Source organism: Ascaphus truei, chromosome 2 (assembly GCF_040206685.1).
Source record: "Ascaphus truei isolate aAscTru1 chromosome 2, aAscTru1.hap1, whole genome shotgun sequence".
NCBI lineage: Eukaryota > Metazoa > Chordata > Amphibia > Anura > Ascaphidae > Ascaphus > Ascaphus truei.
In genome coordinates, this window is record NC_134484.1 from 327,440,277 (window position 1) to 327,457,267 (window position 16,991).

The window sequence follows — 16,991 nt, forward strand, 5'->3', positions numbered from 1 at the left end:
GACTATATTCTAACCTGAGCCGCACATTAACCTACAATCAGCAGCCCCCTTACCTTCTTGTTTTAACATTGTCCCTCGGTCCCTTTAGACTGTAAGCTCTCACGAGCAGGGCTCTCGTTACCTCTCTGTATGTGTTTGTGCATGTTTGTCCTCACCGATATGTAATTGTTCATGTTTTTGTAATACACATCATTCTGTACCCCATTGTACTGCGTTGAGGAAAATGTTGGCGTTTAACAAATAAACGATAATAATAATAATAATAGTAATGATGGATGGTAGTAGTCTTTACATCATCACCATCATTTATTTATGTTTAAGCAAATACACACCTCCACTTAAGGGGGTATCACAATACTTTACAGTCAGTTTGAGAACAACTACAATTAAATACAATTATTTTGTTTCACATGAGACAGACAGGAAAAGCCCTGTACAATAGCGGAGTATGAAAACAATAAAATAAGAACGGGAAAACACACATTGTTACAGTGGGTAAGGAGGGCCCGGCCACAAGGAGCTTAAAATCTATAAGTAAGAGCAAGTGGAAATGTAAGGTAAAGGGGTGTACATAAATGAACAGAATTTATACATTCCGTTTACAGGCATTTCATGGCCAGTTAGCGATAACAGTTAGAGATAATTAATGATTATGGGAATTGTAACAGAGCATCTCTAATATCAGCAAATGGCAGCAAACAGCTGCCACCTTTGGGGAGACTCATGTGGTCTCATATCAGAGAAGTCCTGAGGCGCAGTGTTAGCAGCTGAAAGCAAACAGACCCTCCAAGCCAAAATTCAGAGGGGGGGGGGGGAGGAGAAGGTGATGATCTTCAGGTTTTTCAAGCTGTGTCTGTCCATTCTTGATTAAATTAACCCTGTCCACCCTGGCCTAGTGGACAGGAGTAGTGAAGGGGAAGCATGGTGGGTAGACCCTCTTTAAGGAGCCGCCTTTGGGAGACTTGTGTGGTCTCATATCAAAGAAGACCTGGGGTGAAGTGATCAACACACAGAAGGTTTAAAAGCCGTAGCAGATGCCCTTGTACAGTCTGGCAAATATTGTAGTCCACCTATTCAATACGCTATTGAGTTACTGACACTAGTAATTACTTTAAGTTTGAAAGGGATTTCTTTCTTCAGCTTACTGGTAATGCCATGGGCTCAAATGTGGCTCTATGTTCGGCCAATCTGTGCAGGGGACAAAACGAGCAATCATGCATTCTAAATTAGCACGTTTTCCAGAAACATAGTTCACACTATTATCTTTACATCTAGATCTGTTATTCCTGTGGTCAGGCACTAAGATAGAACTTTATGAATTCATCAATGCCCTAAACAGTATGAATATACCCATTTTGTTTACAATGAATGCCAACGATCGAGAAATACTTTTGAATGTCCGATAATTAAAACATTAATGCACATGGAAACAAATCTTTACACTAAACCCACAGATTGCAACTACTGTTGCAAGTTTTCATCCATTTCCATTTTCACAACTCATTAGAGTTGCCAGGATAGGACCGAAGAGGATCTTAGGCCAGGGCCATGGTCCAAAAGACAGCGCTGACCCGCGCTGACCCACGCTGACCCGCACCACTTACCCCCTTTATCCCTACTGAGTGCGGCTTTAGTCCTCGGACATGGCAAACATAACAGTGCTGAACAGCGCTGACGCTCATGCTCTCCTGCTCAAGCAGGAGCTTTTTTGTGTCCTTGCATGAGCGTCAGCGAGCGCGCTTTTGAGCCAGATGGGAGGCGGACGGAAGGCGGGGCTAGCGCGCCACGTCACGGCGCCGACGTCACGGACTGCCATTGGCTTTTGGCAGTCACGTGACCGGCCCTCCGCTTCCCTCAGCGGGAAAAATTTAATTGTACTGTCGGCTTCAATTCCACATGCCTCCGCAAGCGCCATCTAAAGTCGCACTCAGTAGGGATGATGGGGGTAAGTGGCGCGGCTCAGCGCGGGTCAGCGCTGTCTTTTGGACCATGGCCCTGGCCTTAGATGGCGCTTCCGCAGACGTGTGGAATTGAAGCCGACAGTACAATTTAATTTTTCCTGCTGATGGGAGCAGAGGGCCGGTTACGTGACCGCCAAAAGCCAATGGCAGTCCGTGACGTCGGCACTGTGTAGTGGCGCGCTAGCCCCGCCTCCCGCTCCACCTCCCGCCCGCCTCGCAGCCGCCTCACAAGCACGCTCGCTGACGCTCATGCAAGGACACAAACAAATCTCCTGCTTGAGCAGGAGAGCATGAGCGTCAGCGCTGCTTAGCGCTGTTATGTTTACCATGTCCGAGGCCTAAGTCTGCACTGTTTTTTCTAGACTATTGAACTCAGTTTCTACCATAATCATATATGGATGTGTGGGACCAGAAATGCATACGGGCCTGTGAACAATAACTTCATGGGTTTTTCTTACGTATTGTGTATATAAGTTGTTGGTTTGATTTAATCACGTAATTTATAAACACTTTGTGAGAGATTATTATTATAGTTCCAACTCTCTTGATCGTTAATATGTTAAAATACTAGTGTGCTATCCGTATTATAGTGCTCTTATAATTAGGTCCCACCAATTGGCATTTACGCATTTATTGCAAGCGTTTCGCTGGCTTTATTTGGCATTGGTCCATTAGAGTTTCAATGCTTATACGTCACTTAAAGCACATATAAATATAATGTACATCTCCAGCGTGTTTTTATGTTTCTTACAACTATACTTCCTATGATATGGAAAGTTGTGAGTGTACTGTCTGGCCTTTTGGTTTCTTAATAATGTGACATATTTTGCATTATACGTTATGAAATCATTATTTTCTTACAGTACTGTCCGCTTCACTGTGCGACTCAAAGTACCGCTCATGATTTATATACTGTACCAGCTCCTCTTGTTTGCGATATAACCCTCTCTTTCATATTCATTATCCTTATGTTTGAGAACATGCAATAAGATACTGTACATTTAATTCAGCCTAGTCAAGAGTTAATATGATCATCGTTAAGTAACTAACTTTATATTGTGTACACGTTAAGGATATGATCCCACTAATATTTTCCTCATATACACTTGTGATTATGGATTACTCCATACAGACATGCAACTACAGTATATAGCATCACCCTTGGTTTCTCTATTAGGTCACAAAAATTAATGTATTCAATCATTTAATAAAAAGGTGTTTTGTGACTCTTTATTTATGGAATAGTTATGTACAACACCTCTGCATTAGGTATTATTCTTACACTTTTTTTTTACACATACAGTATGTAATTAAGTAGATGACATCACCACCTGGAAAGAATCAGCACAGAGGTTCCATTTTCGCATTTTCGAATCCAGCGTCTGCGGTGACTTTCACTCAAAAGAGAGAGAGTACAGACCTCCTCACACAGGCTCCGTTGCGTGATGACGTCAGCCAGCGGAGCCTATGTGAGGAGGTCTGTAATCTCTCTCATGACTGAAAGTCACCACAGATGCTGGCTTGGAAATACTTTGCATGCTGCTGGATCAGAGGTTTGCATGCTTGCCTATGGTTCCTGTTTTGGAAGGCTTATCTATCACGAGGCACGCCACAATGGATTGATAGACGCGCTCTTCATGCACCCAGCTGTACCAGCTCCAGACCCCGGCTCCCATCTGGTGACGTCTTTGCCTAGAGATTATCTCTCACATGCTTGTTTTCTATACATTTCTTGTGAGTGCAGGTCCAATAGATCCTGTTATCTCTCCTTTTAACATTAAATTTACTATTTTTATACAGAGTTATGCCATGGAGCTTGCGCTTCTTTCTGTTTTTTCTTTTTAGGTATTTTGTGGTTTGCTAAACCACTAAGAAGCTTCAGCGGTCTCCATAGGAATCACTTCACTGGGACTGGATTTCTCAAATTCACTGGACACTACTGTACCTTTTGGGAACTGGTTTGGACTTATATGTGACATGTATGTTCATTCACCCTATTGTATATTTATAGTTTTTTTGTATACTATTATCACTAGTCTATATCTATACCACTGACACATCTAAGTCTATACATGTATTATTACTATCACTATCTAGTTCCACACACTTTTTAGAACACTCATTTAGTGCTACTGAATTGTTTTTTTTATGTGTATGTGTATATATATACTGTATAGCTGCAGAAACCACCCAGTTGCAGAGAAATGTTTTATTCAATCTCCCCATCAGGAATACTTGTCCATAACATATAATAAGGACAGCTGTGTAAGCCTCTCTACGGTGGCCAAAAGAAACCATCAATGTCCTCAGCAGCTGATGGAGCTCTGAGTACTGCAGCTTGATTTAGGGCAGTGATTCCCAACCTTTTTTACATTGTGCACCCCCTGCTAGAAAATATTTGTTCTGGGAACCCCTAATTAATAAATCGTATTGGCTACTCATCAGACTATTGCTAACAAAACTGTTTGACTGATACCAGGCAGTACACTGCCCTGAGCTCATGGGGGAGGAACACCCCCCCCCAAACCGCACCTCAGTGTGTGCACACAGCATAGATAGTATAGTTGTCAATTGCTACGGGTGCTTCCAAATTCACACCCCATAATGCCTTGCCACTGTGGATGCAAATCATTGTGTGGAGCAACTTTGGAAGCTCCTTCTGTAAATTACAGCTATACCAGCCACGCTAAGGTGCAGTTTGGGGCCTTACTAATTTGAACCACCTATATATATCCATAAGAGTTCCCCGCGCTCACTTCATCACTAAGAATGAAGCAATCAAAACATCAAAGGGTAATACAAAAATATATAATTTTACTGGAGTGATACGAAAAATTTTATAAACATAAAAACAGACCAATTAAATACAAAATACCATATATACACAGACTTTGCGTAGCACAAGGACCAATATATATATATATATATATATATATATATATATATATATATATATATATCCAAGCACAATAAATTCTAGAAAAAAGGATAGTAAGCAACTGTCTCACAATTACAGCATTGTGTACAGATATAACAATTATATCAGCTAAATGTGTGAAAGCAAATACTTATCCAGGAATTCTGATGATAGACTATTGGTACAGTGCATCTGCAGGAAACATCAAGGACTCAAAGGAGCATGATGCATATCTAATTAATACAACATAATTGGGGCACTCTCATACAGGGAAATAACACAAAAACACAAATATATGGGGGTGACCCCCTTCCTCTGGCCCGTTCCCACATTATAGGAACATGGTACTTCCCTTCTGTGTTCTCCCATAAGGTAAATAGTCTAAGGATCAACTGAATTGAATTATGTAGAATCACTTAGCGTGTATTCTGGTGTCTCCTGTTCTGCTGAATGGCTGGAACCCCCTATTACTGCCAATACCCTCAAGGACACCTCACGAACCCCCCTGACCAAGGGAAACACCCTTCCCCCTTTGATCAAACAAGAATAAAACTAAATATTTATGGGGGAAATGCTGCTATACGTGTTAAAGCCATATACCGATGCAGTGGCCGTTATTATACCTCCTAATGAATTTTGTCAGGATAACGCAATATTTCTGTGTCTCCATTCAAAGAAACAAAACTCGCACCAAATGTCATCGGAGAAATCAAGTTAGCGGTACAATAATGATCACTCCATCTGTGACCATGCATTGCATCGACAAATCCATACAGTACTACTCATGTGTAATCATCTTAATTGTCCTAGCAAATCATTACATATTGTAGTCAGAAATACAATATAAGAGAAAACAATGAAATATGGAAAAAGGTCCTCCAAATCACTACAAAAGAAATTTAAATTAACCTGGAATGCATTTCAAGTTTCTTACTGGCTTTTTGTCAAATGACATTCATGAAAGAAGAATACAGGAATGAGTCTACAGTATTTCATTTGAATATTGCTTTTCCATTGATAAATTGATTTGTCCCTGACAAATTTAGATATGAAAAACTTTGCACCCCAAAACATGCACTTTAGTATAGACTAACGAATAAATAAATCTGGGACCCTATAATAAAATCAGCTGCATGGTATCTATTTTATATAACAGCAAAACATGCAAAATAGTAAAATATTAAAGAAAGCAAGTCAATGGGGATAATTCATTGAGAGCCGTATCGCGCAGAAACTCCCAATCGACCCTATCACAGTTTAGTGAATAACCTCCTATAGGTATATATGTTTCTGATGGAATAACACATTTGTGTGAGATAAATAACAAATGGCAACACATTTTCAATTTTTTTTTTTAAATATCTATCTTTTTCGGTGGGACGTTCTAGTCCTTTAATCAAGCAAAATAGTACATTAAACAAAGTCTTAACAAGATTTTAAATCTTAATGGGTGACCTCAGTCTGGTCTAATTTACCACAGCCTCAGGAGTATAGCCATGGAATACAATGCGGTTTGAGGTTTCCTAAACAACAACAACAAAAACTTAAAAGTGAATACCATTTTGAATATAAACAATACACTGCATTCATGATATCAAAAACTGGTTACTGGATAAATATGCAACATGGAGAGGAATTTACTGTAGTATCAGGGTTTGTAACCAATAAGTGCAAGGACATCGACTTATCATTCCAAAATGTTTAACTAATAACTTTTATACATACAATAAGTGGTGCTGTTTCCTATTAAGGGACAAAATGTACATTATGAGAGAGTGGAAAGACACTAAAATTCCTGGAATATAGCATGAGTGCCAGATAACCCCTTCTGCGCCAAAGGGGTCAGCAAAACATTACTACATAGTGCTCTGTTGCTCTCTACGGCACTGGAGGGATTAAGAAAAGCTTCCGGGTCAAAACGAAAGAATTTATTACAATTGTCAGCTTCGGAACTTAGCAGCACAGAAGACGAATCTGTGCATGTGTGTTGAATTTGCAGCTGAAGTCAGCAGTAAAAGCTTTGTCTACGATGCACTGTTAACCTTTCTTCCAGTGACACTCATCTTAAGACCAAGCAGTGTACCATAGTGAAGATGGCAGGGATCAAAACAATAAATCTGCCAAACGGGGCACTGTAGCACATACAGTACTGTACCACACAAGTGGAGTTTGTCAGGTGTAGGACACTGTTTGTGATGCATCACCACTGAGAAATACTGGGAGGGAATTATCAGCAGTGAAATATCACAGCTGGCCCTGATTTCAGCCTGTGCCAAACACCTGCAAGCTCTAAAAGGATATCAAAACAAAACTCCACCCTATGGCAAAACGCCATCACTTAACAACCAGTCACTGACTCTGCATCACCATAAAAATTAATTTAACATTTTTACAGAAACAGTATTCTTCCTGTCCCAAAAGGCCATTCCATTTCCTTTCACAGTTCTTTCGGCTAAGATAAATATGCCACAGAAAACAAACAGCAAATAAAGAACTTCAATATTTGATGACTGGAAAAATTATCTGTTGTTTTCATCTGTTTATTTGTGGAAGCCTGTGAAGTTAGTAGGTTTTATTAACCTCCAGACTATCTCATGCTGTTGAAGTTACTCCATCTTTAACGCATCCTGGAAGCCTACGTTATCACATCTGGTAAAAGCGTACACATATACGTTGAGAGCACTGAAAGCACAACTGAAACCCCGGATCACACTTAAATGTTTGTTCCATTTACTTATGTGATTACAAGACAAGGACCAGGCTTTGAATAACTTCAGTCAAAAAATATTTTCTGCAACAGGTTTCCTTGGACCACTGGGGGCTATAGAACATGAAGTTATGGTATATTGTTGTTCACAAGGAGCACAAAAAAAAAGGAACACAAACCAAATATACAGTATGACTGAGAATAAAAACATACAGCAGTAAAGTAGTTGGTGAAAAGCAGACTAGGACAAAAATTTATTTTTTCACCTGAAAAAAGCACAATGCCGGCACTTCTTAATCTTTCCATGCAGCTGTTGGCCCTTACTGTATGAAAGGGTCTCACTTTACTCATCATAAGCACTGTGATGTATAGAGCAGGAGATTTATCTGTGCTAACATGAACCTAGTAAATGCTTAGTGTAGTGTGAAAATATTCAACCCCCAGAACTCAGACATATTCAATAAAATATTAGCGTTTTTGTAGTTTTATTTCAACTTAAAGTCATTTTCATTTACAAAAAGCTGTACCATCTTTCTTCATGCTGAAATATTGTTGTTTGATGTGTTTCCTATTCTTATTGTCATATATGAGTTTGCGCACAACTAAGCCAGTTAGTTTCACTGTTTCCGAGTCAGTCTCAGTAGTTGAGATGCACTTCGTACACTAACTGGGAGGCAGTTTCATTCAATGGAAGGCTCTTGTCAGTCACTGGAAGTTAGTCTCATTGAATGGAAGGCAGACTGACCCAATCCATAAATGACTGGATTCATAAACTGCACTAGAGTCTCAAGTTAATTAAACATGAATAGAAGGTAAGTTTCTATTTTAGAAGCCCCAAACCTGACAGCCCCTACCACTAATATAGAATTTGAAGCTGTTTAAAACACTGTTTGAACAAAAAAAAAAAAACACAAAGGAGGTTGTGGTTATGTGCTCAGAAACTAAATCCTTAAGAGGTGAAGGTATTGATACCTAGAACCTTACAATATTTAACCCAAATTGGGAGGAATGGGTGATGGGCAAAAATGGGGTGAGGTGAGGGATGGGGGTTCGTGGGAGGTGAGGAATAGGAGGTGGGTTTTAGGGAGTTAGGCTGCGGTCCCAGTCACTGCTGCAGCGCACACCTCGGCGTGCGCTGTGCATGTAAGCACCGCCCCTCAATGGGGCTGGGCCCAATACTCACCTTCCCGCTGAAGGTGCAGCCGCGCTGTACTCGCAGTTTTTTTTAACTCAATGGAATTGAGTTCAGAACTGGCAACGGAGGTGTGGCCACGCCCCCACCAGCAGTTCACCCAATGAGGGCGAACCAGCTGCGTGAGGTCATGACCACGCCCCCTCCCATTGCAATCTCCCTTTCTCCCTAAAGACCGCAGATCGCGGGTAGCGCTGTGCACGCGCCCCCCCCCCTCCCCCGCCGGGTGCGGGTGTCACAGTGATCACTGGGACCGCAGCCTTATGCTGCAGACAGGGAGTTGTCAAAGGTTTTGATTTATAGGTGTACCTGATCTGCGTCGTTGACAAGGGGTAATTATACACTGAGATTATATTCTACCACAGTGCATGACATGAACCACACAATAAACCCTTTGTCAAAGCAGGTGACATTGGAACCTAATAAGTAATCAGCAAACCTTCATATAATTCTTAACTGAGCATAAGTGAAAAATTATTACTCCAATTTGATTATTGTAGGTAGTCAGTGGAAAATGCTAATGCGTGGCACAATGAGCCAAAAAAAAATCCAGTATAAAGTCACTTGCAGTGGTTGCAGCCCCAATAAAGGGATAACCAATCCTCCAAAGGAACCTCAAAAAGAACAACAAAAAAAAGAGGGGCACAAGTGATGCAAGCAAATATTTTATGTTGGGAAAAATAATCAAAACTAAATATTATCACATTAACCAATAAATAATGATAAAACAGGATATATTGCCTGATTGATTGTTGAAGCCCAATTCAGGGGGATCTGTAGTCCCACGTCACTCTCCTGGGTGTCCTCCGTGGGTTCTTGGGATCCTGAGGAAAAGCTGTGGCCGATGTTTACCGCTGTACTGACTCCCTGCTGAAGCATTAATCCTCTGTGCGCCGGACACCATGGGGTCATGCTCGTTACCGGGAGAAGCTGCTGCTGCAGCTGGCCTGCTCCTCTCTCCGCTGGAACCCTGATGTGACGTCACTTCCGATATTATTCAGCATAGGGATGATTACACTAAGGAAGCTCTACGTTTGCTGTGTGATCAGGTCTCCTATGTATTATTGAATTCAGATCCCATCTTCTGTCACCAAGATGCACTTAAAACTGTGCTTAACGAAGGGTTAGAGAGACATATTATTAACAAACTGGAATTCAAATTTCTTAATACATTTCAGGAGAGTGACGTGGGATTACAGATCCCCCTGAATTGGGCTTCAACAATCAATCAGGCAATTTATCCTGTTTTATCATTATTTATTGGTTAATGTGATAATATTTCGTTTTTATTATTTTTCACAGCATCAAATATTTGCCCCTCTTTTTTTGGACGTTTTTGAAAACACTGAACAATGCACCATGTACCAGCATATCTTTGCAGCAAACGAAGGCTGACTTAAACATGAAAATACAAATTAGCCAACAATACACACTACTGTAGTTTAGTATTCAATGTAAATCAGTGTCACTCAGAAAAAAAAAAAATCCTAAACTGATCGAATTTATTTTGGTTTAATTGCAAATAATCACAAACCATAGACACTGCAGGCAAAAAAATGCACCAACATACTTGGTCCATCATCAATCATGAGCAACTGCTTCCTTATGTTTTTACTTTCTAACATGAAAGGATTTTTAAAATATTTGAATCATGGACAAACACTGTATACTAAAACAATGAGGGAGTTGATGGATGCTTACAAAAGGAGCTTAGACAATTAGAATAGCAAGAGCCTGGAGGTCTCACAAAATGACATAGGGTCTGTGAGCAATAAAGGCTCAGACCGTAAAATGTTGAAGGGGTCATTCACCAAACTGTAGTACAGTACAGTAGCTGTATGATAATTCACTTCAAAGTATTTACCACGAGTAACACACATGTTCCTGTTTGGAGAATAAGTTATTGCAGACTCAAATAGCATATTAGTGTTTAGCTAGACGGAGCTCCATGATTAGCACCAATTTCTTACACTACTTTGGGGAGTGTGTGTGTGTATGTGTGTGTGTGTGTGTGTGTGTGTGTGTGTGTGTGTGTGTGTGTGTGTGTGTGTGTGTGTGTGTGTGTGTGTGTGTGTGTGTGTGTGTGTGTGTGTGTGTGTGTGTGTGTCCACCTGGAAGATGCGGACATAATATTTTAGAGATCCAGTAGTGATCAAAGACACATTATTTTAATAAATCAAGCTAGGTATATGTACTATTTTAATACTTTGATATAAGAATAAACACAGGGGAGTCTTGTTTATAGAATATAAATTCCATGGCATCAAGTGGTGCAATTCTGAGCTAAAACAAATCTGCACCGGATGTATCAACTGAAAAAAAAAAACTCCATTGAAATGAATATCCCATTGACTTGTGATTAACATCTGGTAAAGTTTGCCTTACACCAGTGCCCCACTTTTGCCTTGATAAAAATACCTTTATTATGCCAGAACCAAACGACTGCCATAAACTACAGCCTACTGAAAAGTGTCTCTTTTAAAAAGCTTAGCATTATTTATGTTCAAGTAAAACCCATCCATGGTAGCATAATTTCTGTACAGCATCTCTCTGGCAATATGTATGTGTTTGTATATCAAACTTTCTTAGTAGAATTGATGATACTAAATGGCATTAAAGCAGCAATACTCCTCATTTTTTCAGTTTGTTCTTTTCTGCACTATTTGAAATCTATCCCAGCTTCAAATTGCAAACCCAGTATAACCAGCCTCACGCTAAAACACAAAAGGTTGAAACAGCTGTCTGAGAGTAGGGTTACTGGTTATGCACTTTTTAACCCAGGCTGTGCTGGAAAGCTGTGCAATACGGCAGGCATAGGCTTACAGGGGTCCATGTTAAAATGGATTTGAAGCAAAAGGCGACACTGTGTGTTCATGTGCATGTCATTACCCAGAATCCCTTGCTGCAGTGGAAGCACTGTATGCTAAGAGATAATGCGTAAAGACAGGGTTGCAGACCTGTCTGGACATGTGAATGTGCTTACCAGTGATATTTCTTTTCTACTAAATTTAAACCGTATGGTTCGCAAGAGCTGAACTAAGGTATTTTTAGCTCTGAGTTTCTGACATACTAACCTTTCTAGCTGCTATTTTTCTTTAGCTTTCGGGAATTTAAAAACCTGCCAATAAATTAGCTATAGTCCTGTGGGCCAACAGGAAGCCGCAACATTATTGGGTGAATGATGTTATGCCTTCCTATTGGATGACCTCGGCGGATGACCTCCTTTGGATGTACGGTACAGGAAGAACACTGGAAACAAAAAAGTTAAGTATCTCGAGAAACAGGGTGTCCCTGATGATACAAATAGTGTCGTTCATCAGCGGACGACTCCCCTGTATGAATTCCGAAAAAAAATAAATCAACATAAAAAATTAGGGGATTGCTGCTCTTAAAGCTGCAGTTCAAGCAATATCCTACATGTAACATGTGGTTTTTTTTTTGTTTTTTTAAATAAATCAGTTCTGTACTATGAGAAAATACTTATAGCATTCAAAAAATAATCATTTTTAAAGACATTTTTAATGTATTATAATTTAACAGCCATTTTTGTTTCTATAGAAACCATTTACAAAGTAACACCCCCTTCCCCTTCTGTCAGGCCCTGGCTCTTGAGCCCTGTCCTCTCTCTAGCAGTGCACCAATTGTATCTAGTAACTGCCTGGTCACATGATCTTCGACAAAGAACTTTGCATTGTGGGTAGTTTTGCAACAATAACAGTGAATTAAATAACCCAGAACAAAGCGATCGATTACAGGAGAACGGATCGATCGGCAGCTTAGTTAATCGCTTGTCAGTGTGCAGATTATATTGATGCACTTATTGAATGGAAAAAATATATATATTTTTTTTTTCAAAACGGCAGTTTGAACTGCAGCTTTAATAACATTACAATCATCTTCTGTGTGCATTTTAAATCTAGACATAGCTTTAGATGTATAGAGATAACTGAACAGTGTTTTAGGTGTAATATTACTGCATATTTTAAAGCGCCAATCTGTTAAAGCAGCAAAACATGTGAAATGTTATGGTTAAAAAAAAAAATCAGTTCTGTAGCATTAGATAATAGTGGCTTTTAAAAAATTATTATTTAACTCTTAATGCACTTTTTAATTAGTTATAAATCACCCTTTGATTTCGATAGCAGGTTTAAGCACACCTCCCAAGCAGTGCAATATCTTTGCAATACGTTCCTGTTTGTGATCATTTATTGTCAATGTTCCCAGCAGTTTGAGCTGCAAACTGGAACAATACATAATGTTACCTTAGTAATATCAGGATACATTGTAGCTGCTGAGTTACACTGATTGAAGGATTGATTGAAACTGAAAGGCAGCCATTATGTTAGGCACACAATCAGGATATTTACAGATTTAAAAGAAGAGCACCAAACGACGCCAGCTTAGGTAAGAATGTAGATTTACATTACAGTACATGGTGGGGGCGGGGGGGGGGGCGATGTGGGAATGTAGTATTGCTGCTTTAATGTCACCTTTATCTACATATAACCTTATTTATGAAAATGAAGCCAAACGTCTTAGAGTCTGTCCACTATGAGAAATACCTGAATTGATACCCTTTAGCTGCTGCTTAATAAGAAGCACAGCAAAGGGATTTATTTAAAAAGCCAAGAGTAGATTCATTGCAAATTGTGACTTCTTCAAGTGCACAGTGCAGGTTGTTAAAATGAAGGAGATATTTGCACTTTTTCTTAAATGAATGCACAATATATGGAACGGTAATTCACACAAAGCAACACAGATCATCAAAACTAACCTGGGGTTCAGAGAAGACTTGCTTTATACTGTTGATTGGACCATATGGGACACCACTACCATCAAAGAGTTGAAGCCATTCAGTGGTGGTTTTTTCTGAGAACCTAGGAACAAACAAAAGATTGTGGTTTGAACTCTCTCTTTTTTACATTCCAAAGGATGTAAAGCACCACACTGGTTTATTCCCAGGCAGCCAATATTAAAACAAAAAATGTTCCACGGAAATGCAAAAAGCTAAACCCTCGGGCGAAGAACATGGTTAAAGAGCCTTGTAATTCTATCTGATTGTCTTAATATAAGATGCAAACCCAAATTATCAGCAGTTTCAAATATGGTCAATGGATTTCCTCAAGGCCCTTTGTACTCTAATGATCATCAGATTTGTAGGACAAAAGCATTAACATTCTATGGGAAGAAAAAAAAAATATGTGGAGCTGCTCGAGTTTTGATCTGAAAAATGTGATATGAAGCAGTCCTGACTTTTTTCCCCCCTGCCTATCGCATGTGAAACATATGTCGGAACCAACAACCACAACTGTTAGATAGCTCAATGATGTTCACATTTATTAGCAGCATAATTTTGAAGCATGGATTAGTGGGTCACAGGGGCATGGACCACAATGCACTCTACATATCCTGTATATAATCAATTGTCTTTCTGCAATCTGATGAAAGCTGTGATCACAGCACATTCATTTAAAAAGAAAAAAAAGCATCTGTTAAAAAAAAAAAAAAAAAAACGTTGCATTTTCAGTGAGCAATGAGCTCCGTGTATGCACACAAGCAGCTGATGTGACCTAATAGGGGTAAGCAGGAAACAAGTTTTAGGGTGTATAAGAAATGGCAAATGCAGGGATAGGGGGCAACCTTGCTCAGCCAAAATATTTGTTGTGAGGGGGGTGCTGCCTAGGATAAATGTAACAAATGATCTGTGGTTTGTGCAAGCCCATTAGAAGAAAAAAATCCTATGGTGGCGCACCCCTCAAAATATGATCAATGATTAGAGTATTAAAACGAAACTTTATTGAGTAACATGAAATAAAATAAATAAAGAGACTGATTGGACAGTTTGCTAGTGCCCTATTAGGCTGCGTCCCTGCTAGCGCTGAGCGGGCAGCGCTTACTTACGTATATAGATATATGTATGTCCCCGCTCACGCTGTGCGAGCGCTCGTGCGCGGGCACACACGCTCACCCGCACTCGGCACTTAGATAAACAAAAAATTATACTTTCCCGCGCGCTCAACTACCCGCAATGCCCCCCTCCCGCGCACATGCATAAATGCAGGACACCCGGCGCGCATGCTTAGAGCGCTCTCCAAGCATGAGCGCGCTCAGCGCTAGCGGGGACGCAGCCTTAGATAGGTGATCACCCGATAGGCACAGACAGTGTGTAGCATTTCTGTCACAGTAAATTTAAAAAAAAAACTGACACCCAAGTGAACGTATTCAGTAATAAAAGCCAGTGCTGCCTGAGATACTGAGAGCAGAAGAAACAGACAGCCTGATGAAAGGTCCATATAGGACCTGAAACGTTGTCTGTTTCGACTGCCGTCAGCAATAAACCGTCATTGAACTTCTCACAAGAATGTTGTAAGTAGTGATCTCCTTTCCCGGGGAAGACTGCTACTTGCCATTTTCTTCATGAATATTGTGTTGGCTACACGGATATTTTTGTTATCCCCCTCAAGCTTTTTCTCCCCATTTTTTCTTGTACCATTGATAATAGGGCTAATGGCCAATATAAACACTAATTATAATTGCAACCCAAACATTTGTGTGTGTATAATATATATATATATATATATATATATATATATATATATATATATATATATATATATGCAAAATTACCAGATGGTGGTCCAGTAAGGAGAGACAGCACACAAGGAACCTTCCTCAGGGTTTGCAGGAACCGAAACGCTGTTTTTTTGAGTGTTCGATACATCACTTTGAAGTATATCCTGTGTGTGCTGTCTCTCCTTACTGGACCACCATCTGGTAATTTTGCCTTTATCATTCTTTATAGGACTAGAATCCGGAGTTCTTTCAGTATATGTGTATGCCAGCTGTAGTGACAAGTTATATATATTGTATTTTTTTTAAATACTTAATTGCTTGGGGTGTAATTGTATATTGTGTCTATATTGGCCATTAGCTACATTTGGCTAGTAGGGATAATGGCCAGTAGTAGAGGGGTTAGGTTTGTTGGGGGGAGTTAAGGGGATGGGCTATGGGGTTAGGTGCACCGGGGAGGGAGTTTAGGCCATCCAGGGAGATAAAGGGGAGCGGTTAACCTCCTCTATGCCATACAATGGGTAGTAAGGTTGTCAGGGTGTTGGTATTAAACCTGTGGCTACTTTAGTGAACAAGAAGGCATGCATAATGCATGCCTTCATGGCCACTATGGCTTTGAAGGGTTTAATACATAGGTCTCCACTCAATTTTTTGCTCTGGTCCAGGGTATTTACTTTGACATCCTATATTTATATGGCAATATAGGAATCTAAAGTGGGTCACTTCAGCACCCTGGACAAGGCCCCCAAAAAGTTCTGCTTCCAGGCGTTAGGTGCTAACGTAGGTATGATCTAAAAAAAACCCCAGTGTTAAGTCCCGTGGTAACTTTAACAGCCTACTGTGTATTCGCATTGAGGTGTTCCACACCGCTTTTGCAAATCATTAACAGCCGTTAAAGTTAACACCAGGTCGTCTTAGCAGTAAGAAAGGTCTTAGCGCAGCGTTAGTGTGCATTAAAGATACCAATAGCACTTAACAAGATGTTAACTTAAGTTGGAGTTTTGTAGATCTGCCCATAGTAGGCAAATTCTCTTTATTATTGGAGGGCACTCTATCATAAAAAAAAAATTAGGTACCTTGGTCTACTTAAATGCCAAAAGTCAGGGTGAAAACTCAGGATTGGGCTTTAAGAGAACACTAGACAATGCCTTAGTTAAGGTTCATACCTTCAAAAAAGTAAATACGTTTTTAGGATTATTAACATTGTTCTGTCAGGGTACATGACCCACTTAACAAATTATAATGTTTCTTTTAACGACCCCTATGTTAAAACTTAAAAGCCCTCCAACATTAAAAACAAATATGAAACACAGTATATATAATGTAAAAATAGAAAGCTAAAGACATAATAGTGTATTAAAAGGTTATACATTTATTAAATAAAATTAGCTAAAATCAAAAGGTTTAAGGAGCAACTACAGTAGGAGAGCAAAATGTAACAGTCTCTAATAGTTGTGAACTCCGATTGGTTTACTCACAGTGATGGTAGCCAGCTAATGCTAGCCACTTCCTCTATTTGCCAAACTGCAGTTTAAGAGCGGTGAAGGAAATAGGGATTTTTAGGGCTTGGGGTAGAAGGGTTGAAGGAAGAATAGAGATAATATTTGAAGATCGTAATTCAGATAAATAGCTAAGTACTAAGCT

At 39.8% G+C, this 16,991-nt stretch overlaps 1 protein-coding gene across 5 annotated transcripts in view; it reads right to left on the minus strand.

The window, feature by feature from the left end:
• SUGCT (succinyl-CoA:glutarate-CoA transferase) overlaps positions 1-16,991 on the minus strand; it is a 1,155,962-nt gene that overhangs the window by 661,967 nt on the left and 477,004 nt on the right. For all 5 annotated transcript variants that reach the window (XR_012799210.1, XR_012799211.1, XM_075586600.1 and 2 more), the window contains exon 12: positions 13,552-13,654. Coding sequence is in view for 3 of the 5 variants with exons in the window: in XM_075586600.1 (XP_075442715.1) it covers positions 13,552-13,654 (103 nt within the window). In the remaining 2 variants the exon portion in view is untranslated. The remainder of the gene's footprint in view (positions 1-13,551; positions 13,655-16,991) is intronic.